We start from the raw sequence: 23600 nt of genomic DNA, 5'->3' as shown, positions 1-23600 counted from the left end.
GTGAGATAAAACGACACGGTATGTTTGTCATGTAGAGCCTGGAAAGGCCAGTCTGAACAGGTTTTAGAGTTTTTAGATTAGACTTAAAGGAGGTAGCAGACCCAGAAGTAGCTCGTTCCAGCCCACTGCAGTGCTAAATAGCAGTAAGTAGCACAGTAGTTGTAAACAATGAGTAGTACTTTGAAACAAATGCAGTATTTGACAGGGAGCCAGTGCAGTAGCTGCAGGGCGGTGGTGATGTGCTCATGGCAGCTGAATTTTGGACACTGCGTTTCATTTGTCCTCTGAGTGGGTCGACCAAAGACAAGTGAGTTGCGGGAGACGAGACGTGCTAAAGGTGTGAGTGTCTCAGTAAAAGAGAAGGAAAGATAAGGGCGGAATCTGGCAGTGGTTTTGAGATGGGAAAAAGATGAATGGAAAACGGAGTGGAAAATCAAATCTGACACGGATCAGAGTTGTTCAGGCCGTGACAGGAACCGTAAAAATGAAGGAAAACACCTCTGAGTTTTCTATGATACTGCAGTGAAAAGAGCTATAAATATGAACATAGAACTTGGTGTCATGTTGTGTATGAAGTTGTTGGTGTATCCCTGCAGTATTTTACTCCCTACCTCCTCTGTTTATGCAGGAAAGGCAAAGAGGTGCCTCCATCATTCAAGCACTTCTTCAGCAGCGCCATGTCTCTGAGCGCCATCAATGTGTCAGGAACCAAGCTGCCCCCCGACGCCCTCAAGTGAGGAGCCACTCCTTCTGTCGCACGATGTGCATAGCTGTGTTGTTTTAGCTGTAAACTGAAGATTACAGTTTCACTGCACCAACCAGTGGATAATAGCATAAATATATGTTAGACACAAACCTTGATTCATTTACATGAAGAAAATGTAAAATTATCTTGTAATGGCATTCCAGTCGGCCATAAATCACTTACTTTTTCTTTAATTTATTTGAATATTGCAGAGCCCTCCTGCTTGGCCTTGCCAGTAACCCCAATCTGAAGGATGTGTCTCTCGACCTCAGCTGCTGTGAGGTAAAACCCGCAAAGATGCACTGCTTCCTTATTCCCTCCCATATTTACCATGTCATATTTTTGCAAACTGACACATTTACGTATGGGAATGTTGGGCTAAATACACTTTGCTTAAAATGTCTGGCATAGAAGTTAGCCTTCAAATCTGCAAGACATTGTAGACATGGTGATAGAACTCCCCAAATGCAGATGAGTGGTGTTTTGCATCACCTAAAATGAGGCAAAATGTATCTTAAAATATGAAAAACAAAAATCATTAACAAGCACCGAAGATAAAATCTCCTTGTCTGATGTCAGCGCCTCTCCTCTTCTTTCCTCCTTCCTCACTCTTTCATCCCCCTTCATCTGCTCTCTCTACTATCTTTGTTCATCTCATTTGTCTTTCCTTCTATCTTCTTCGCTCCGTATCTAAAGAGGCTCTGCACTGCATTTGCAGCTGAATTTAGTAAAGGATGTGGATTGGAGGAGTTGCAGCATGAAGCACCCTGAAGAGAGCCGTTGTAGCAAATTAAGATGGGGGGGGGGGGGGTCTTAACACCGATTAAGGTTCTTTAAAAAAACTTTAGGCTTGTTGTTTTCAAGAAAACACTGTGGGCTTTACCACCAGAGCCTCCAACCCCCCACCCCTTCCTGGTTCTGTTTTCTATTTGCAACACAGTGTTAAAACCAAGCTGGATGCACTTTTAACATACATGGAACATTCTAGTGGTGGCGGTGCAGTGGTCAGCACTGTTGCCTCACAGGAAGAAGGTTCCGGGTTCAAGTCCTGGCTCCAGCTCAGGATCTTTCTGTGTGAGTCTGCATGTTCTCCTGTTCCTGTGTGGGTTCTCTCTGGTACTCCAGCTTCCTCCCACAGTCCAAAGACATCAAGAGGGGACGAGGCTGATTGATACTCTAAATTGACCGTAGGTGTGACTGTGAGTGTGAATGGTTGTCTGTCTCTATGTGTTGGCCCTGTGATGAGTTGGGGACCTGTCCAGGGTGAACCCTGCCTCTCACCTTAAGGCTGCTGGGATAGGCACCAGCCCCCCCCCCCCCCCCCCCACAACCCTTAACAGGAGAAGTGGAAGAAAATGGATGGATGGAAGGAACATTCTACCCTAGGTGTTGAGTCAAATACATCAGAGATGTTTAGCAGTAGAGTAGAATGTACAACCCAGTAATGCTGATGGTAAAGCAGTTAAAGCTCTCCTTTGTTCCTGTGTTTAGTCCATTTTTCAAAAAGTTTTAGCAGTTTTTACAGAAGCCTTGTTGGTGAAAGTTTGGAGGTGACGTTCATTTAGTGCTGTGAGCCTTTTAGGATCCACTCCAAAAACCATTTGACACTGTGAAGAGGATGCACGTGCAATATAATGGCAAACTTGGCAGATTAGCAGGTTTGGGAAGGGGGGTGAGAGATGAACAGTATCCCTCTGAAAGTATTTCTTCACACCTCTCACCCACCCAGCCACGCGTACACACACACACACACACACACACACACACACACACACACACACACACACACACACACACACACACACACGCATCTCCACCCTTGCTCTGACAGAAAAAGACAGCCCTGCTGCAGATTCAATGGGAGTGCTAAAGATAACACATGAATACAAATGAGACAGGAAATCCAATAACCCACAGAAATCTTCTCAAATTAAAGCTACAGGATAGATGGGGGGGGGGGGGGGCTCTGTCTAAGCCTTCATGAAGTGTTTGTTGAGGGCACCTGAGAACTGCTCTGACTGGGCTCAAAGCATATGAAAGAACGGCTCCCTGTTGACTGAAAGTGTGTGTGTGTGTGTGTGTGTGTGTGTGTGTGTGTGGGTGCGTGTGTGTATGTGTGTGGGTGTTTGGAAGCCACTGTTCGAATATGATCATTAACCATCTGTGTGTTTTGTTGTGGCTAATTGTTGGCTTGGGCCTGACATGCTGTTCTCTCTCTCTAATGCCTCACTAAGCTTGGCCATTGTGTAAGTACCAGCGTGCTCACTCTTAACAATTAACTCCTCACATCCACTGATATTTCTTTGCACATCTGTTTGCAGTAGTTTTATTTTTCCTACTGATCTTGTTTTTTCATTTCATTTCTATATCGACGTGTCTGATAAAACAAAGGGGAGAGGTGTTTCTCAGCTGCAGTTCTCCTGCATCCCTCATATTTATTTTTTTTATTGACATTGAAATTCTTTGAAAACACTAGTTCGCGGATGATTGATTTTCTTCATCCGTGCACAGATGATATGCTCAGGCTTAGAAGATGCTAGAAACTCAAAATACAAATAATAATTAAGAAATCTTAAATATTAATATGCAGAAAAACCAAAGCGGTGATTCAGTCTTGAAACATCTACTTTGTTGTCCTCACAAGTTCACACGTACTTGAGTGAATCATTGGGCAAGCATTTTTGGGAGCATTCATCGACATCAGCGATATAAATTCGAATGTGTATCTCGTCTTCTAGTTGCGGTCTGGAGGCTCTCAGATTCTTGAAGGCTGTATCGCTGAGATACCAAATATCGCCAGTCTAGATATCTCCGACAATGGTGAGGTGGCACCATCTCTTCTGTTTCTTGAATTATTCAGCCCTTCACTCTTACTTACACACTGCTCAGTGACAAAAATCAATATTAATCAAATGAAGTATATTTTTTTTGTACCCCAACCAAGGCTTGGACTCAGATTTGTCCACTCTTCTGGTGTGGTTGGCCAAAAACCGCTCCATCAGACACTTGTCTCTGGGCAAGAACTTCAACAACATCAAGTCAAAGTAAGAATAAGTTGAAGTTTTTACTTTGATGTTGCAGCCCGGCAGCTTGATTCCATGGTGGAAGTGTTATTTTCATCATGTTTTCGCCTCTCATCTTCTGTCTTAGAAACCTTGCTCCAGTGTTGGACAGCCTGGTTCATATGATCCAGGAAGAAGAATCGGTGAGTGTCTAATTTCCTTTTCTCTCTGGGTCGTCCTCCAGACAGATGCCTCAGGTTCAACACTGTATCAAGCAAACATCAAGCCGAAGCAGAGAGCAAATCAGTGAATCTGACCAGCTGCTCCTCTGCTGACCTCTGGAGGCTTGTGTGAATAAAATTATACCGACATCGAGGGTCAGATTAAAGCAACACCAGCTGCTTCAAGAAAGCAGTAGAGAATTATCCTGCATTAATGTCCGAGCTGCATTCGGCTGCAGCGAAATCCGTCATCTAAATATATTATCATTTAATTAGCTTTAAAATGTTGTTAATAGCATTCAGTCTCCTCTAGGTGTCTTCTCCAATCATCTCCCTCCCTTCCAGTCCCTTAATCATCTCACTTGTTTAATCTCCCTCGCCATCACGGAGGCAGGGCCGTGCCCTTGATTGTCTCCCCCCTGGCTGGATGTGCTAGATTGATGGTCCCGATGAACGTCCCTGTGCTGGATTGGTTTCACTCGGTGTAGGAGGGGCGCCGGCGAATGTTTATGATCTGACAGTGTTCATATATAGATGGATTTTGGGATAAAAAGATAGCCAGTTGCAGGTTGAATGGAAGTTTGTTGGTTTTGTGGTGAAAGAAGTGCTGATGTGTAAAATGCAAATTTTACTCAGCAGCGTCCTTTTTCTTATTTGTAGCCTGGCAGCTCTTGGAAAACACACAGAGACTCACAGCTCCAGGCAGCACGTTTACTGTGTTTCTCTGTGTGCTGGCCTGAGTCCAGACTGTTAGACCTGGGATGTCTCCTGGTTGCCAAAATATAAAAACACACACACACACACACACACACACTGCATTCCTCATTTCATCTGTGAAAATCCTGCACCTTTATAGCTGGACATTGAAGATGTTGATTTGGCCTCAGAACAAGGTCACTTATTTCTTATATTTTCCCAGTTTCAATAAATGAGATGTGAATGCACCTCAAGCAGTGATTTCCCAATGTCAGCGAGTGATAAGGGCTGAGAATAAGAGTCCGACATTAGCTCTGCTCTACTTTTCTTGCTACAAATCAATATTGGATCACTACTTTTCTGTGCCGGATGACATTTTAGTTCATATTTATTACATCAACATTGACTGCAGGCTACTGAACCTTGAGTTGTTGATCCACCATCAGTGTGTAAATACTTTGCAGTCGGTTGACCATCTATAGCATCAGAGACATAATGAGACGCCGGGGCTGCTGGTGCATAAACGATTTCAACATGCACATTTAATGTCTGTCTTGCTGTGAGCGCATGTAGGCAGTAAATAATTCTCTCTGAATCCTCAGAAGAGACATAAAGAAGTCATGTTATTCCTTGTTGGTGCTCTTCCTCCACACGTATCACAAACACACTCACACACACACACACACATTTATATGCAAAATGGTCAAAACACAAAGAGGGCAATTTTTGTTAATATTATCATTCATTACACTGCTGCAAGTCCTCTGCTAAAAGCTATGAAACCACCACACAGATGCTTCATACAAATGTTTTTGGCACTTTCTGTGTTTCTGCATTCAGAATCACAGAGCACCATCAGCACCTCCCTACGGTATCATGTACGGGGGAGGGAGACGCTCCTATTTGGACGAATGGATTCTGCCCCGCTCAAAACACGAAGTTCACTTTGCCGTTTCTTGGCACAATTTCTAATTTTTATTGACCATTATCTGTGATTTGTGTGTTTTGCGTCAGAGAGTACACCACTCTGAAGTATCTCAGCAACCGAAAGATTGGCATCAGATATTTAGAGTTCTCAGAAGATGGCTGTAAATTTTTCACCAGCACCATTTTTAATTTGACATCGGTTTTCAGTAGAACGTGTCCACAGCTATTGGATGGGTTGGACGTCTGCCTCAGACTACAATGTAATAACTTTAATGGCCCATTAACAGTTAAGCCAGCATGAGATCCAAATTAAAAAAGAAATTACAAACTGCAATATGATTATAAATCAGCTGTAGCTATTCTTAGGCTAATGTTCTGATGCCAACATACTACAACTGACAATCATTACAAGTCAAACTGCTCCTTTTTTTCCATCCAAAAGTCCAGCAGACGAAATGAAAATCAGAACTTCCTTACTTTCATTTAAAAATTACAAAGAAAGCATCAAATATTGATACTGAAGAGTCTGGAACCAGAAAACATTTCTCATGACATTTTTTGCTTCAAAAAAGACTGAAACGGTTACCAGAACAGTTGAGAATTAATGTTCTTTTGATCACCTATTGATTTATTATTTCATCTCTTATGCTAAATGAGGACAGTAAATATGTTTTTATTTATTTCTTTCATTTTTTTTTTTTACATATAGTGTATCCGTCAAAGTAGTTACTTTCCATCATTTTAACCAAGACACATTAGAAAACAGGCTGCCTTTAGAAAAATACCAGAATTTCCCTCTAGGTTGTGGATGGGGTCAAAAAAAGAAAATAAGTAAAAGCAAGTGGTGGCATAGTGAGCAGGAAAAATTTCACATTGAGGCTTTTGAAGTGTGAAATAATGCACCTGCACTGTTGCACTGAAAATATCAGACAGGCGTGTATGACGGTCAGACATTAGGCTGACTGGCTTCTTACAGAGGGAGCACACAGATCAGGAGACTCCTGCTGTGTAAATGGCATTCATCATAGAGCAGCTCAACACTGGCGAGCAGACAGCCGCTGCTGGAGATTTGTAAACCCTCGTGTCATTCTCCGGTCATGAAGAAATCCATTCGGTCCAGCTCTGAATGTTTTGCCTCGTTTAGCTGCGAATGATATCATCTCTGTCTGATTTTAGAGCCGTCTCTGGAGAATTCGTACACTTGATATTCTGATAAATGTTTAATTGGGTTTTTCAGCCCCCCCGGGAATAGAAGTTGTCGTAATTACTGATTTATTTAAGATATAGTTTTCATTTTGAGGATTTTCACTGCAGGGAAATTTTGATACTTAGCAAATTGAACATTTTAGGAAGTGAATCCTTACAGCTTTTGAAAGTGAAAAGCTGAAATATCAGTACTCAGTAAAAAAAAAAAAAATCAAGGACAGTTTCACAGGAAAATAAGCTGGAGCTGCTAAAAGGAATATTAATGTCTTTCTTGGCATACATTATGTTACAATAGAGAAAGACCCTGAAGTTGAATATGTGCCCTGTTGAGGGAAGCTCTTCAGAAAGACTCCGCAGGTTGCAGATAATAAAACTGTCACCTTTCTGTTTTCTCTTCTATCCACTCCTCATGGACTCTCTCCCCAGCCCCTCACATCTCTGTCTCTAGCAGACTCCAGACTGAAGAGCGAGCTGACCATCGTTCTGAACGCGCTGGGCAGCAACACCTCGCTCACCAGGCTCGACATCAGCGGTAACGCTATGGGGGACATGGGAGCCAAGATGCTGGCGAAAGCACTGCAGATCAACTCCAAACTCAGGTTTATAAGAGGGGAAACATGCAATGACATTAAAGAAGCAGCTCCATCAGTGGGAATTCATTAGTTTGAACTTTGATTGTGTCCTTCCTCTCTGGGCAGGACTGTGATGTGGGATAAGAACAACACCGGGCCTCAGGGTCTTCAGGATGTAGCAGCTGCTCTGGAGAAGTGAGTCTCGCCTTCGCCTGCATTTGTGCATGAGCGCATGTTGATGATTGCATGATTGTGTGTTGTAAGTGAAACATTAAAAATCAAACGGTATCCTTTCACAGACCCGCTTTGCATTTGAAATGCAGCTAAAGTGATGGTTGGTTGTTGCAGCCCAGAAGTGATTTGCTTTGTAGTGAGCAGAAGAAAAAAACAGACGCACATCAACAAGAAGTAAAGATGTTAAGGAAGGAGGAAAATTAGAGAAGGAACAAAAACAAAACAAGAGAGTCGGGTCTTTTTTCTTCTTCTTTTGTCTGTGCATTTGAATGTTACATTTTCTGTTTACGAGTGTGAAATAGCATTCGCTTCATTCTAAATTTGCTCCTGAGACACACGTGTGTATGCACTCCTTTCTCATCTCTCTCTGTTTATCATATTCTCCCACCGGCACAGTTCCCCATTTCCCTTCGGAGTCTCTGTGTTGTATTATTGAAACAAGAGTTTTCATTTTCTTCGAGCTCTTGACTGATCTTCTGCGCGCGTGTGTGTATACATTATTATACTTCCCTTGAGTCAATTTCCTCCTGTCCCTACTGCTCTGTTTTTGTCCTGAGATCTTTTATAATCCTCAACACGAGATTCTTCAAAAGTTTCCTCTGACTTTCAACATTTTCCAGTCATAAACGTGAAGAAGAGAGAAGAAAAATTACTACCTACTGTACTTGTTTGTATGTATTTATGTGATCCAAACACTTTGCATCCTGATGCAGAAATGTAACATCTCTAAGCTTCACTTATTGATCTGGTACACAGAAAAAGGAAGGGGTTTATTTTGCTGCGTTTGCTAAAAAACAAAACAAAAACTGTCTACCTCGAGACATTCAGACGCTCACCTTCATATTTTCTAATTGAAAATGTAAATGATCTTTTAAGCTCATTGTTACTGTGTAACGGTTAATATGTGTAATGTAAAGTTAACTTTGAAATAAAGCTGCAGTTGTTGACCTGTCAACTTATAAAATGAGTGTATCCATAAACATGCCGTGAGCTGATTTTAGTAATAAGGTGATTAGAATGACTTATTCTGAGCTGTGCATCTTTATATTATAATACATTTTTGTTCACGAGTCACTTTCATCCGTATTTGTTGATCTACTGTTTGTCCATTACATGGAGTTGAATTGTAGAATTTTGCAACTTAAGATCCAAACTAGAAACATTGATGTACTTCATAAATTTCAGTTTTTTTTCCTGATGTATTACATGTTTTATCAATGAATTGGATTTTGTGGTTTGAAGTTTGCGTGTTTGTATTTTTCATCCAGTATATCTTCCCCTCTGTTGGATAATAGAATCACATTGGAATGGTAGCCTGTATCTGCACATCTCCATGTCTGTCTGACTCCATTTGTTTATGAAGTGCAGTAGTAACGTCATCTGGCTCTGTTTCCATCAGGAACTTCACTATCCGTTTCATGCCCATCCCCATCATCGATGCCTCCCAGGCTCTGAAGGCCAGCCCTGAGAAAACAGAGGACGCCCTGCTGAAGGTTAGCTGAAGCTAGCGTCTCACGATAGCGTCTCAACCTTGATGAGATTTGACTGAAAAAGACGATCTGCGTATTAACCATGGCTGTGTTTCTGTCGTACCTCGACAGATTGAAAATTATCTCTACAGGAACCATGAAACCAGGAAGTATCTTCAAGAGCAGGCGTACCGGCTTCAACAGGGCATCGTAACCACGACCACACAACAGGTGAGTGAATACAAACACTCACTTGAGGCTGACTTTCATGTTCACTGGGATTTACTCTTTAAACCACAATTTTTTGATGAGAAGAATTGGGCTTTAGATAATAACATCACAGTTGTACATTTGATTTTGCTCCAAGTTCATTGCTTTTTCTTGTCACTTTGGTACTGATGTTGATTTTCCTCGACCATACGAGTAGTTAAAGCCATTTAACATTGACCAGCATATTTATCAAATCTAGTTGCATTGAAATTCTGCTTTAATCATTCCATCTCAGTGTCTCAGATGTACAGCATATTTGTACTGTGTACTGATGTTGAATTCTAATTGTTTATAATATCCCACACAGATTTTTCACATTTGGATCTGTGTTTTCTAGATGATTGATAGGATCTGTGTGAAGGTGCAGGACCACCTGAACTCTCTGAGGAACTCAGAGACAGATGTCATCTTGGAGGACGTCCGATCAGCCGAAAGTCTCATCAAAGATGCCCGGAACTCTAAAACGGTGAGCGGACAAGAGAATCTGCGATTCGCTGTTGTTAGGAATGTCTTCTGCAAGTTTCCCCACATAATTCCTTTGACTTTACTTATTTTTGGACAAAAAAAAGCTTTGATGATGCAGTTTTATATGACCTTGTTTTCTCTCCTCCACCTCCATCTGTCGCCCAGCTCCTTCCTAACCTCTATCACCTGGGATCAGCCTCCAGAGAGGAGGTGAGCAGCTCCTCAATGGGGCCGATTCAGGAGAAACTGGAGTCCATGGCTGGCGAGGTGACGTCTGTCATGGACCAACAACTGCAGGTAGGTTTATAGAGTTGACTGAAAGATTTTTAGGGTTAATCAGGGGTGAAATTACAGTATACAGAATACCATCATTTATAGTTGAGGTGTATATTGTTACCAATAAATACTTAAGATTGGTGCCATCTAGAGACTGTAAACAAAATCTACAACCCATTTGCAAGAAAAGCATCACTGAGGTGAGACTTCATAAGAACCTTCAACATACAAATGTCATTTTGTTTTTTACTTTTTAGGGGACAGTGCACATCCACCAACACTCATATTTAACAAAATCAATTTAGATGTAAGCTCAAAGGCTAACTTGCTATCTACTGATCTTGTTTCCCATGTCCTCCTAGACACTGTTGGAGTCCATGATGAATGCAGCAGAGTCTCTGTGTCCTCATGTGATGAAGAGGAGTCACCTGCGCTCAGATCTCATAAAGGCCAGCTCAACCAAGATGGCCGTACCCAAGAGCTTTGTCACTAAAACACTCTTGGAGCAGTCTGGCGTTGATATTATCAACAAGATCAGGTGTGTGTGTGTGTGTGTGTGTGTGTGTGTGTGTGTGTGTGTGTGTGTGTGTGTGATTGTGGTAAGGATGGTGGTTGGACAGTTTTATGTGTATGTACAACATCTGAACGATATTTCTATGGTTATGTTTGGGCAGTTGCAAGTTTCTGACCCTAACTCTGTGTGTGTGTGTGTGTGTGTGTGTGTGTGTGTGTGTGTGTGTGTGTGTGCACGCGTGTGTGTGGTTGTGTGTGCGCATGTGTGCATGCGTGTGTCAGTGAAGTGAAGCTGAGTTTAGCGTCCTTCCTGTCCGATCGCATTGTTGATGAGATTTTGGAGGCTCTCTCCACTTCACAACACACTCTGGTAAGTGTGCAGGCCGTCTACTCTGCTGTGAGCATTATCATAGTGACTGTTCATCTGAGCCCTTTAACCAATCACTCTCACATTTTCTGTTATATCCACACAGTACTGTCCATACTCCCAGAGCTAAGCAAGAAGATATACACTCCTCTCTCTCACACTTTAGCATTAGGGAGCTGAGACCCAATAAAAACCAGCTGACTGCTTGTTCTCTTTGCACAATGAAGGGTAGTGGATGGGCAGCGTTGCCGATTCCTCAAAACAGTCTTTGACTGCATTAGCATAACTGCCGTCTGCAGCAGATTCATTAGGAAGTAATGGTTTCAAATTACAAAACACGCAAAATTCCTTCCTGACTGGCTGACCTCCTGATCTCAAATCATCATCCAGTGAAACAACAACAAAAAAAATAATGACAGGCAGAGCAACTGCTACTAATCCCTGCACCTCCTCTTCGCTGTTTCTCCCCCTCAGGCGGACCACCTGGTGCGGAGAGGTCGGCCGTTGGTGCAGCAGGGGTCAGTGGATATGGACGTCCCAGAGGAGAGGATTCCTAAACGGGCATCTACTGAGATCCTGGAGGGTGAGAGGCTGGAGGACCTGGAGACATGCTTGGTAGGTTTGGTTAGTTGTATGTTCTGTGATGTCAGCTTCGTGATTTAAGATGATTCGGACTCCTTAACTGGTCCTCTAGAGTTTGTCTGTTTTTGTTTGTTGTCTGGGAATACCAGGAACCCAGGCTGCAGTCAACAGGATGCTGCATGTTCGTCTGTCTGTCTGTGTGTTCCTCCCCTCTTTTCATCCTCTGTTCTGTCAACCTCTTCCTTTATCCTGTTTTATATCTTTCTCAAAAAAAATCACAGTTTTAGAGATCATAGCCATCATGGCCGTCTCCTTCTTTTTTCCTCTGTTTGCCGTCTTATTGTGTGTTGTCCTCCTTTCTCTTCAATCGTCTTTTCCTCTCTTCTTCCTTCTTCTTCTACCTTTGCTCCACGGAGACTCTTTGCTGCACCAGTGTAAGTAACTGGACAGTCCTGCCATTCTCTCCCTTTCACTGGTGTTTCTCTTGTTTTTTTTCTATCCTCACTTTGACCTGCCTGCTATACTGTCCTCTGTAGTATTTTGTATAGTACAAGGAGTACTCTGTATTTGGCTGAGAGGTAGAAAAACTACAGTCAAATTGTAGGACGCATAGATATTTAGCTACCACTTCCTCCCTCACTCTCTGAATTAGACTGTTACTTGCCAATTTAATAGGTACACCTAGATAACCAATTTAGTATAACACACATAATGTAATATACATAACTAAAATCCTTCATGGGCATGATCATTTTCTAGTGCACATAAATGTTATGAACAAAATATGAAATGACAATGCAGATAAATAACCCTCTCAAACAGATGTTTTGTTTGCACAGTATAACACACTACGTTGTAATCATGATGCGAGGACTGTTGTGTTATACACTGTCACCATCTAGGTGTACCTAATACAATTGTAAGCAAGTGTATTTTACTCAAGTTGAAATCTGGTCACTTAAAAATCGTTATTTCTTAATGTTTACAGCCCCCTTTGCAATGCTCCTCTCCACTCGATGCACCGTATTTCCTCGCCGCCCTCATACGGTTGTTCCTCTGTTACCGTGTCAAGCACTTAGCAAACGGACTATATACAGTGTCTTTCATCATGCATACAGATTTCCTTTCTTTATATGTCTCACCCATCAAATTTGAATGTGACTATAAATCCAGACATGATCCAATTTCCATTTTTTTCTGATATATTTTAATAATTTTACATTTATTTTGTTCCCTTTCAAGCAAACGGGATCATTCGGGTTCCCAATTTTTGCTTCTGAACTTCTCCAGCAGAAGTTTAGACACAGTTCATTGCTCTTTTCCACTTTATTTATTTATTTTTTAGCAAATATTTCTTGTTCAGCTCAGGTACTTTATTTTAAACATGGATTTGAAGTAAGTGTTCATCTGCCTGTCTTTTCAGATGACTCCAAAAACCAAGAGGAAAAGCATCCATAGTAGAATGCTGCGGCCAGTGTCTCGTGCCTTTGGTAAGCCTAGTAAAAGGGAAAAAAACATATATATATATTTTAATATTTTTTTGATTGGTTAAGGTGTCACACTTTAATTATTCTGTATCTGAACAATTCATCTTAAACATCCAAATAACAGAAATGGAATTTGACCTGGACAAGGCACTGGAGGACGTACCTGTCCACATGGAGGACACACCAGCTTCATCTCACACTCCACCTACTCCGTCTCAGGCCCAACCGAAGCTGGAGCAACGGCTACCAGGAGTGATGGTTGAGCTTCCGTCTGAGGAAGAAAAAAAACTGCAGCACTTCACCAAACTACGACCCCGGAGGAACAAGAAAACACAGTCCAGTAAAGTACCTGTGAGTAACAAAGCGTTACAAACCGGTTCAGTGTGACTTGACAAAGATCATCAAAGCAGGCAGGCTAAAAGAGACACAAGTGGAAATGTTAGAGAAGTTGGACAGCAATCTTGGCACGGTAGATCTGTCAAATGGCCCAAACATGATGTCAGATTCCTCTTTCAGCAAATCAACAACGTTCCATCTCAGGATGGGGAGCAAAACGGCCTCATGGGAAGGGTGGATGAGGGTGTGGACGAGTTCTTCTCAAAAAAAGTCACCAAAATGGATTCAAAGTAAGAGACGTATAATTGTGGGCTCTGAAGTAGTGGAAGTGCTTGTTCCAAACAATAACTACTCTACCACTCAAACTTTGCCCTGCCTGTTTCTCTTCTCAGACGTTCTTCAAAGAGCTCTGAATCTCAGGATGGAGAGAAAAAGAAGAGCAAAGGAGGATTCCTCAACCTCATCAAACGCTCCACCAAATCTGACAAATCTGATAAATCAGAGAAAAACCAGGTGACGGCTCCATCATCAGGTTCATCCACCGTCTCTACAGGCTCAGCGTCAGCTTCTACCATCCCCGAGGAGCCCTCCTCACCAAAAGTAGCAGTTAAGAGCCCAGCACCTGAGCCGAAGTCCAGGTACTGGACTGGTCTAATTGTTTGTTTGTTTTGTCTCATTGTGCTGATTTGTTTTTGTCCCTTGAGGTTTGGAACATTGACAAAAAAATAATTTCTGTCTGGGCTGCAGAGATTCTTCTAGTCGCTCGCAGCCTGCAGACTACAGCAGCAGCTCGGACCGCTCAGAGGAGCTGAGGACGCCTGATTCCATAGACGAGCCCTGGGAGGGCTCAGATGGCAGAGGCAGTCCTCAAGGAGGCAGGAGGTACCCTGGACTGCAGATGATGGGCAGTGGGCTCCTGGCAGAGATGAAGGCCAAGCAGGAGAGAAGAGCTTATAAGGTGGGGTGGTGTGAACAGGAAGCTCCTGCGTCTCGAGAAAAAAAGAGCAATTAAGTGAGCCTAATTTAATCCTCAAATTGAGAGAGAGTGATGCTGCCCTCACACACACACACACACACACACACACACACACACACACACACACACACACACTGAAGAAAACGAATGACATCCTGCACCAGCAGGATCCCTCCCCCTGGTCCTGCAGACACTGACAGACCACTGCCCTTAGACTGACCAAGATTTACAAACAGGCATTATTTAGAGGAACTGACCACATTTTGGGAATCTAGTGGTTTGTCTCGTGAGGCTGATGAAAAAATCCAAATGATGCACAAGGTGTCTGGAGAACACTACAGAATATGAATTTGTTCATTTCTCTAAATGTCTTGGGATTTTTTGGGGGGGGTACAAAATTAATAGGAAGATAAACTCACAAATTTACCTAGTATCTTAGAACTTGTTGACAGGTTAATATGGCTTCACTCTGGATCGACTGTCACTTATTTTCCTCAGAGGTGTAAAAGAACCAAAAGACTGCAGTTGACTGCATCCACAGCCTGACCTCAACCGCCATGGGAATTATTAACAAATAATTCATCCAGAGAGCAAGTAGAACATCAAGACATCAAATGGCTCATGAAGGTCCAAATGAATACATTTCTCAGGTTTAAATGAAAGGAGACGATGAGGAAGAGTATGAGGCCATCTAGCGTTCAACATGAGGATAGCAGGTCTTGGAGGTTGAAGACAAGATCGCGGCCAGGAAGGAAGGAGACAGAGGACATAAGAGAGAGAAGTGGGACCGTTACACAGTCCTCGTTTAACCCTCTGAAATCAGTCTGTTGGTTTAGAAAAAAAAAAAATTTCGGTTGAGAAATAAATGGTGAATATGGCGTGTAATGTTGTTGTTTTTTTAAGGTATTTTTAAAAATTGACTGCATACTACACCTGAGGATGGTATTTCTTTATTGTGCACAACAGTAAATACTTGAAGTTTCCTGATCCCTGAGCAAAAGTGTACTTGTTCCCTCATGCTGATGGTAACCTAACAGCTTGTCCGTGTGTCTCGTCCAGTCATCCAGCCCTGACAGACCTGACAGCAACACTACAGGTGAGTCAAGGGTCGTTCACTCAGTGATGGGCCACTTTTCATCTACTACTGCTTCTTTAGTCCTTCCAGCTCATGTTAATAGTCCTGTCGCTTCAGTTTAAGTACTATGATGTTTTTTCTGTGTGTGGCAGCAACCAAGCCCCAGCCCACCACTCCAGAGAGCAGGTCTCCGAGTGGCTCCATCAATAAAGCAGACCCTCCAACAGGTTCTCCAGAGAAGACCCCACCACGAGCTGAGACCAAGCCTGATCCTGCCCCTCGTCCCAGGGCTACATCCTCCTCAAGTTCCCCCGGGGGACCAGTGAGCCCCAAACCATTGGTTCTGCAGGGAGCGAAGCCTGCCCTCGCTGCCCGACCTTCCCTGCCACAGAAGCCTCGGACCATCAGTAGCAGCAGGAGCATCGGTACCGTCAACACCTCTTTACACTCCTTATCCATCTATTCACACTGTATCTGTAAAATATATGGAAGATAACACACCAAAAATGCTTTTGCGTTGAGATTGTACTATAGACTGAAAGAGTATCTTAATTCAACTGTTCTTCCCGATCTTGTTCCCAATAGATGAGAGCTCAGATTCCCCCAGCAGCGGGGGTGGGTCTCCTAAGGTCACAGTTCTCCCTCACACTCTGAAGAAGGTGTCATCAGAGAAAGACAAGGAGGGTCACAACAGTCTGCAGCCGGCAGGCTCTGCCAACAAAACCTCTCAGGAAGGTGGTACATGAAGTCTGTCTCTGCCAGTAATGCTGTAGTAATTGCTAATAAATAAATCATTTTTTAAGAAATGTTTAGCTTTAATGTCTATTGGCCAGAACAGATTTCCCTACAACCTACAACTGAATATGTAAAGGTCTCTGTCAATTGCAAAGATCCTTAAGTGGAAGCCACGCCTCTTTCCTGCCTGCCTTCAGTTTGATTGGACGAGAGATACTCATTTATGCATCCATTTATAAACTGATTTATTTGAACACTCATGTGAGGTTGATGAGTATTAAAGGATGAGTAGGAGCAAAGTGCTTGGGAATTAATCTTCATGTGCCAATAAATATTCAAATTAAGAAGTAGCTGATCCTTTCCTTGGTGTTCCTGATGATTATCATCTTCATCTTTTCTTTCTCTCATTCCTCAGTGAGGGCAGCATCTCGGTCCGACTCTCTCCAGCGACGCAGCCCTCTCCGCACCAACTCCGAGGATCCGGGCCTCTTGAAGACCAAGGACCAACCTCCTAACCCAAATAAGGACAAAGCAGTGGGCAAAAAATCTTCAGACTCTGGGGAGGAGGCAGACAAAGATTTTATTTTGATATAAGACAGATTTGCAACAAAAAAAAATGATGACCAACTTCACCTTTTTTTTCATTTCGAAAAGCAGTGATTGAAATTGGTTGTACCTGAAAGTCCTGTGACCGCAAAGTACAAATTATGTTTCATTTGCAGGAAACCTGCTTTCCTATCAGGAAACACAGTTTCAACTGTGATTCAATTCTTTAAACCCATTAATATTTGGAAGATGCAGATGTATTGTCATTCAATTTTTCACTCACAAGATGTCACCTTCTAAACCAAACTGTGCTACATTTACTAAGAGCTTCCTTATAAACAGCATTTTCTCCAAATCTGGCATCAAGTGTGTTTCCTGCTGCCAGGGTTTTTCAGGATTTGAGATCCGACAATGGACGCTGACATTAAACCCACGAGATCGAAACGGCACGACTTTTTCAGGCGAGTCATGAGGGCGTCAGAGAGGCTGTGAAACTATGAGTTCTGACTTCAAATCGCTTTCTTTTACTAATAATGTGTCTTGTTGCTATTTCTTGCAATAGCTTGTCTCCCAGGGACCAAACACTTACTACTAACAATACCACTATCACTGTACTGTACTTGAAGTGTAATATACAACCAGGTCTGGACCCAATAGCAGTTTAGTTCCCTCACTATATTTGTATAGATTTTGATATGCAAGTTCCCTTTTTTTCCCCAGCAGACTTCAGAGGTTACTGAATCCATTATGCAATTCATCTGTTGAAGAGGAAAACAGGTTCGGCTGACAAGTCTGGGCACAAACAAAAATCACATTTCATGTAGCTTAACAGTAAAACTGTGAGCAGACTTGTTACTGAAGGACTAGAAGCATTAAGCAATCCCCTCAAGACTCAAGTGTTTGGTGCTTTTGGACGATGCTGGTACACTTGAACTTCCAATCACTGAGGCTTCAGCACTGTTAACCAACACGTGTTTACACATTGCAGGAAAAAAAAGAGGAGTTGACCTTTAACTGCTTTCTTTGTGTGTGTCTCTGTCATGTAAGTGACATTCAGCGCCAACGCAACATTTCTCCAGTGTCACTTGGGCAAAAAAAACATAAATTGATTTTTCTGACTCAAATAAAAAGTAATAATAAACCTGTTGGTGGCATAGCGGCATTTGTCACGTAGTGATGCAGAACTTCTGACAGCGTACTGACATTTTAATGAATATTCCCCTGATATGTTGATTATCCAGCCGTCAAACGCTCTTTGCATCCACAGTATTTTTCTTCAGGGTTTTGGTTCTTTCTAGAATAGGTATTTCTTTCTGTAAGGAACTTGTCTTTTGGCCTTTGTCAACTCTGAGCTATAATGCTCTACTCTGCACTGTCTGCAAGCAGCTTTCTCAAACTGATTTTCTTTAAATTGTATCTCTGCCTACGACCCGTAGGCTTCTCTTTGATTTCAAATCAAGTTGCGTGACTCATTTTCACACTATAAAGGAAGGCAAAGTCTGCGAGATCCAGACTGAATTGTTTCAGTCCTGCTTTGACTTTAGCTGCTCTTCTTTGATGTGAGCTTTTGACTTTTTTTGTTTGCCGAGCTAAACGAAGCACTAACGGAAGGTATTCAGCTCAACCAGTGCACCAGCTCTCCAACTTGCATGTAACTGTTCCAGAGTCTAATTCAAGCCAGAGCCTGAGGTCTCAGTGTGGCACCTTTGTCCTGTAGTGTCCATCAATGTCTTTTTGAACTTCCAATTTGGTTTTACATCTCTATCAAGTACAATGGCTTGGAAATAACACTGTTGTTTCTGTACATACGTTAACGTGTCTCTGATGTCCTTGAGTTCATCATCAAGTCCTAGAATTTGTACATCACCTTTTTCTTTAATAGAGATCAGCTGTCGTGCTACTACTCACAGAACACACGTGGGTGCGTCCTGCGTGGCGTGATCCGCTCGAACCCTTCCGCGATGCGGGCGCTTGTTGTGAAGAGCGCTATTGTGTTGGTGGGATTTCAGAAGCAGCTGGCTGTGTTTCTGTCAAACACTGTTTTCTTTTTCAGTCCTGAAAAAGGAGCATTAACTTTATTTCTGCTTTGGCACAGCAGAGAAACTAACCAGTAGCACTGCGTCTAGACTCCTGCATTGAAGTGTGTGTGACTGCATGATGTGGCTCTGAGGTGTACTGTATGTATATATGTGCTTTCAAACATTTAGGTGTGTGTAGATAAATGTGTAATAAATGCACAATGTGATATATTCACACGCCTAACTGAACACAACAAATCCTGTATTGTTTTGCTACTAAGCACACTACTATACTAGGGGTTTGTTTGTAACATATTTTGATTTTTTTTTTGAAAGCCTCAATGTTTTCGTCCTTTTCTTGTTTTTCCTCTCATGTACATTGTGTTCATAAAAGTAAAAAATAATTCTCTCAATGAATCTGTATTTGTTATTACATGTAATAAAGTAAATGTTACCTTCATGTTAAAAAAAAACCCAGCTCTCCTTAAAATGGATAAAATTCATACAAATGACATGTACTTACATAACCAAAGTTTATTTGTTGTTTTTTCTAGTTATGGATCATTATGTTTCTCGTAGTCATTCAGCTAGTGGACATTTCTTCCGCATTCATGAAATCATTTTAATATATTGATAAATACTAGTATACTAGGCTGCAAAATGTCTCGTTTGTTCACGCCAGTGTTGTCAGGACTGTGGTGTAGTTTCACTCATCGGATTTTCAGAATGGTAACTGGACTCATATTTCCACCTTAACAACGCAAAGCACTTTATAATGTTACCTCATTTATTCATTTACTCTCACGTGCACTGAATAACAGAGGCACTTATTCTCCAGTCCCTCTGACACAGTATTTCATTAATAAAACCAGCTTTATTTCAGGAAAGTTATCGCTTCCTTCAATTAAAAGCATTTGAGCAACTCATTTCTGAGTTGTAGTGCTTTTACCAAATCAAACACTTTTTCTTCTTTTTTTCCCAATGTGCTGTATAATCCTGGAATTAAGAATCAGCCGGCGGCTGGTTTTTTATCGCGTAACCACATTGACGCAGTGAAGCCTATCTGTGTACATGGAGCTTCACCCGAGGCAGAAAGGCTTCTACACCTTGTGGCGTCTTCTGTCTCATTTCGGTCAGATAGGACTGACGTACACGCGCCAACGACTGCTGCTCAGGAATCTCAGCACGTCTGCATACGAGGACGTCTGTCACGTGGAGGACGACAAGGTTGGAAAGAGAACATGGTTCAAGAAAGACGGATCTGTCGTGCGATTCTGTGCCGTTCCGGAGCTCAAGGGCTGCGTTGCACCTGGCTGAGGGGACCAGCTGAGGGAGGCTGGTTGTGGGGTCAGGACCCTTGGGAGGCGGAGCTTGAGAGGGGACAAACAAATAATGGAGTCTGAAACAAAATATAGAGAACTTTGAGACAGCACACCGTCACTGGCCTTTTCTGTTTTGATTCTCACATCAAATGTGATAGAATGTTTGAAGAGAAAAGACACTGTCAAAAAGTCCGTCTGGCCTCAGGTGGGATTTAAGGAGCAGCCCCTGAATGTCCCAGGTGTCAAACTGATACCGTAGTGGACGGCCCTATATTTTATTCTGACAGTCTTTTTGCTCTTACCTCACTTCCTTTTCTCCCCATTCCACAGCACTGATTGGAAAGCCCCACTCAAAGACTGATTGAGTTCACCTGTTCACTCACTATCTCAACCCTGCACACCTTTTCCACCGCTCTCTCGATTGTCACAAGGTGCTGCTTAACAGTTTATTACATTCATTAAATGTAATAATTTAATCACAAGATTACTGCAGATGTTAAATACCCCCCCCCCCAGAGCTTTTTTTTTTTAATGACACAAACCGATAGCTGTTCTGAAATTCTGGATCCGGGCGGTTTAGAATTTCATCTCCTGTTAAAAAAAACCGGAATGTGCTCATTTACCAGAAGAAGACTTATCCCTGATGCATGGATGGTCACCGACAGGCCCCATCTGTCTCCAGTTCCAGTCCCAGTTCATCTCCAGTTCAGAGCTGTGGGAAGTGAGACAAACGTGAGACTGAAAGGTTGGAAATGTGAAAGTTACATTTTGAAACCAGAAAAGTGGTGTGTCATTGCCTGTCTTTGACCAACACATCACCTGAAGTACATTTGGCAGTATTTCTACTTGTATTATAAATAAATCTCCAAAGTATATTTAGACTTTCAACACACTCAGAAAATTCTCTCCTGTTCTCATATTTAAGAAAAATGACAGCAAATTTGAATCGTAAATCAATTATTTAATTTTGAACCTACCCTCACACGATCACCGTCACTGAAGAAGCGGTGCACCGCCTCACCTCGCCTGGGTGGCGGAAGGAAGCGGTAGTGAACGAACCGTAGAGTTTTGCAGACAGCTTAAAAGTTTAGAGCAGAAAAAACAGATTTGGTTGTCAAATGTTTAGGGTGGACGCAGTCAACAGTGATTCTTCAGCAAGAAATGGTGGGTTAATTTTCATGGTATTGAACGATAACAGCAGCTACTAGCAAGCTGATGCTAGCCTGAGCTAATGTTAGCCTAAACTGATGTTAGCTTGAGCTAATTTCAGCCCAAGCTAATGTTATTCTGAGCTAATATTAGCCTAAACTGATGTTAGCTTGAGCTAATTTCAGCCCAAGCTAATGTTATTCTGAGCTAATGTTAGCCTAAACTGATGTTGGCCTGAGCTAATGTTAGCCTGAACTAATGTTAGCCTAAACTGATGTTGGCCTGAGCTAATATTAGCCTGAACTAATGTTAGCCTAAACTGATTTTGGCCTGAGCTAATATTGCCTGAACTAATGTTAGCCTAAACTGATGATGGCCTGAGCTAATTTTAACCGAAGCTAGTGTTATTCTGAGCTAATGTTAGCTTAAACAGATGTTATTCTGAGCTAATCTTGGCCTGAGCTAATATTTCAGGTCATTTCACCAAATTGTAATTTTGAATTACAGCAGTAATTTATATGCAAAAACCTAATTTTAAAGGTTTTGACTGACGATGTAATTGCGATGTGATTCCTTTTTAATTATTCACATTTATATGGGAAAACATATTAAAATGCCATTAGTGTGATTTTTTTTTTTTTAAATTTTGTGGGGACCTGGACCACCTTAATAACTTATTATGTCTCACTTCCTGCCTTCAGCAAAGGCCTCATTATGATTTCAATAAAATGGGATTAATCGTTCAACTCCATTTCGGTAACATTACCTTTGTTTATCTCCTACAATGAAACCAAGTCAGGGGGCTTCTAACTCTTTGCACAGATACATCTTATCTCTAACATGTTTTGCTCACCTGGAGTCCCTGCATGAGTCCGAGTATTGGTGGTCTTCGTCTTTCAGGTGTAAAAAACTTTCATGTTACAGAATAGTCCAAAATATATAAATATATCTGGGACAGGTGATGTTAAAATAACAAGTTCAGCTTTTAATAGAAAGACACTTGAATGCAAGTCCAAGTATCCAAACAGGTGTGTTTCAAGTTCAGGTCTGCAGAGCCTACTACCTACTACAGGTACATTCTTTAATCTCTTTGATGTTTGTTACATTTGGAAACAGTTTAAACTTTGTTGTCAAACTCCAACCCTGATAACTTTAGCTAAAAAAATCTCTAACCACTTCCTGTCAGTCCCGCAGTTTCCAACCTTCCTAATCAAATTATGTATACGGGCCCAGGGAAATGTCTCTCCTGTCAGCTCGTCTTGTCCACATTCTTACAAGACTTGATTTTTGATGAAACCTCCTCAGAGTGCAGTGAGCACTCAGCTCCATGAGCTCTGTTCCCTCTGTCCTGAAGCCATGTTCATAAAGTATTGGAAAATTAAGACAGAGCAGTTGTGAAACTGTGATCGTGCCTCAACTGTAAAAAGTACTGACTCATATTAGACATGACTGACATACGCTTGTGTGTGTGGTGCCTGTCTGCAGTAGTTGCAGAGATTTAATGAAACAGAACTGACTGATCAATTTAAGCTGGTAACTGCAGTGTAATTCTGATGCAAATATCCAGAATTTTATGGTTCTTGGGACAGACTAAATATTCCATTGCATCTCAAATAGGAACTCTTAAAACATTGCATATGTATGTACAAAGAATGTGAGCCCAGGAAAATTCCGTTATTAATTCTTGATAAATTGCTCGTTTTGATCTTGGTTTGTCTCCTTCAGCCTTCTTTTCTTTTATTGTTTTGTTCCCACAGAGTTAAACAAAGCAAAGCCCCGCGCAGTCCTGCAGACTGTTAAGTTTCATCAGAGCCATCGTCTATCATACAGATAATTATTGTTTCTCCTTTATTGACACAGACAACTAGATAATAAAAAGACAGACTGAGCCATCGCCAGCTGGGATCACACAGACGTGCAGAGACACACTGAGAGAGCTGAACGATGCTGTTGCCTCCGTGCCTTCTAGTGTGATGGATTAGTCGAGTCGTTCTCTGAACACTCGCGGTGCAGTGTTTTGCATCTCCCTGTGCGTCTGTGTTTGTTCCTTCATCATAGTTTGAAACAGGAGCTAAGGCCGGGCGATGCGACCTAAAAATAAAATGTCAAGATTATTTTTCGCATCAAACTTGACTCTGAATTTTAATCAGGTTTTTTTTTTCCATTCTTATAAACAAACTACAATTACTCAAAAAAAAAATAGTTGCAGGATTTACTGAGGCTTTTTCATTGTATTTATGGGTACCTTATCTTGAGCAAAATGCAGCCCAAATGCATCAGTAACAGCTTTCCACTGGGTTGCTTCCTTGTCGTACAGGACACGGTGGGAAAAGGATTCTGCTGATGTCGGCTGCTTTTTAGCGACCGTTAGAGAGGTGAGGTGGTCTTTTGTTTCTAGGAGGGAGACAATC

At 41.9% G+C, this 23600-nt stretch overlaps 2 protein-coding genes and 1 long non-coding RNA gene across 9 annotated transcripts in view; 2 read left to right on the top strand and 1 right to left on the bottom strand.

The window, feature by feature from the left end:
* The window catches only part of LOC147253619 (F-actin-uncapping protein LRRC16A-like), a 63481-nt gene extending 44159 nt beyond the window's left edge, over positions 1-19322 (top strand). Inside the window, exons 16-40 of one of the 5 annotated variants that reach the window (XM_086218874.1) lie at positions 629-733; positions 958-1027; positions 2980-2991; positions 3484-3565; positions 3690-3789; positions 3896-3950; positions 7224-7396; positions 7496-7564; positions 9003-9096; positions 9205-9303; positions 9680-9808; positions 9973-10104; positions 10446-10621; positions 10879-10966; positions 11438-11578; positions 11962-11979; positions 12969-13035; positions 13157-13383; positions 13549-13658; positions 13761-14006; positions 14116-14326; positions 15404-15440; positions 15572-15844; positions 16005-16154; positions 16570-19322. In XM_086218874.1, coding sequence (XP_086075000.1) covers positions 629-733; positions 958-1027; positions 2980-2991; positions 3484-3565; positions 3690-3789; positions 3896-3950; positions 7224-7396; positions 7496-7564; positions 9003-9096; positions 9205-9303; positions 9680-9808; positions 9973-10104; positions 10446-10621; positions 10879-10966; positions 11438-11578; positions 11962-11979; positions 12969-13035; positions 13157-13383; positions 13549-13658; positions 13761-14006; positions 14116-14326; positions 15404-15440; positions 15572-15844; positions 16005-16154; positions 16570-16748 — 3043 coding nt within the window. In that variant the 3' untranslated portion in view covers positions 16749-19322. Of the gene's footprint in view, positions 1-628; positions 734-957; positions 1028-2979; positions 2992-3483; positions 3566-3689; positions 3790-3895; positions 3951-7223; positions 7397-7495; positions 7565-9002; positions 9097-9204; positions 9304-9679; positions 9809-9972; positions 10105-10445; positions 10622-10878; positions 10967-11437; positions 11579-11961; positions 11980-12968; positions 13036-13156; positions 13384-13548; positions 13659-13760; positions 14007-14115; positions 14327-15310; positions 15441-15571; positions 15845-16004; positions 16155-16569 lie in introns of those variants that run through there. The other 4 variants (XM_086218875.1, XM_086218876.1, XM_086218877.1 and 1 more) reach the window with 4 other exon arrangements.
* On the bottom strand, positions 16352-22104 carry LOC147253618 (uncharacterized). 2 transcript variants are annotated; one of them, XR_015118568.1, is made up of 4 exons: positions 22043-22104; positions 21018-21118; positions 20664-20752; positions 16352-16665 (listed from the first exon to the last, which is right to left on the bottom strand). It is a non-coding gene; the product is annotated as an uncharacterized LOC147253618 (long non-coding RNA). The 2 variants fall into 2 exon arrangements; XR_015118567.1 differs by lacking the exon at positions 22043-22104 and having other exon boundaries at positions 16353-16665; positions 21018-21279.
* The window catches only part of col14a1a (collagen, type XIV, alpha 1a), a 150628-nt gene continuing 147642 nt past the window's right edge, over positions 20615-23600 (top strand). Inside the window, exon 1 of one of the 2 annotated variants that reach the window (XM_086218871.1) lies at positions 20615-20785. The gene's annotated coding sequence lies outside the window, so the exon portion shown is untranslated. Of the gene's footprint in view, positions 20786-21086; positions 21205-23600 lie in introns of those variants that run through there. The other variant, XM_086218869.1, reaches the window with a different exon arrangement.

This window comes from Aulostomus chinensis, chromosome 11, assembly GCF_037954235.1.
Source record: "Aulostomus chinensis isolate RoL2024-O1b breed Wild chromosome 11, RoL_Achi_v1.0, whole genome shotgun sequence".
Classification (NCBI taxonomy): Eukaryota; Metazoa; Chordata; class Actinopteri; order Syngnathiformes; family Aulostomidae; genus Aulostomus; species Aulostomus chinensis.
Note: the sequence above shows the minus strand (reverse complement) of the source record. Positions and strands in the feature narration are given on the sequence as shown.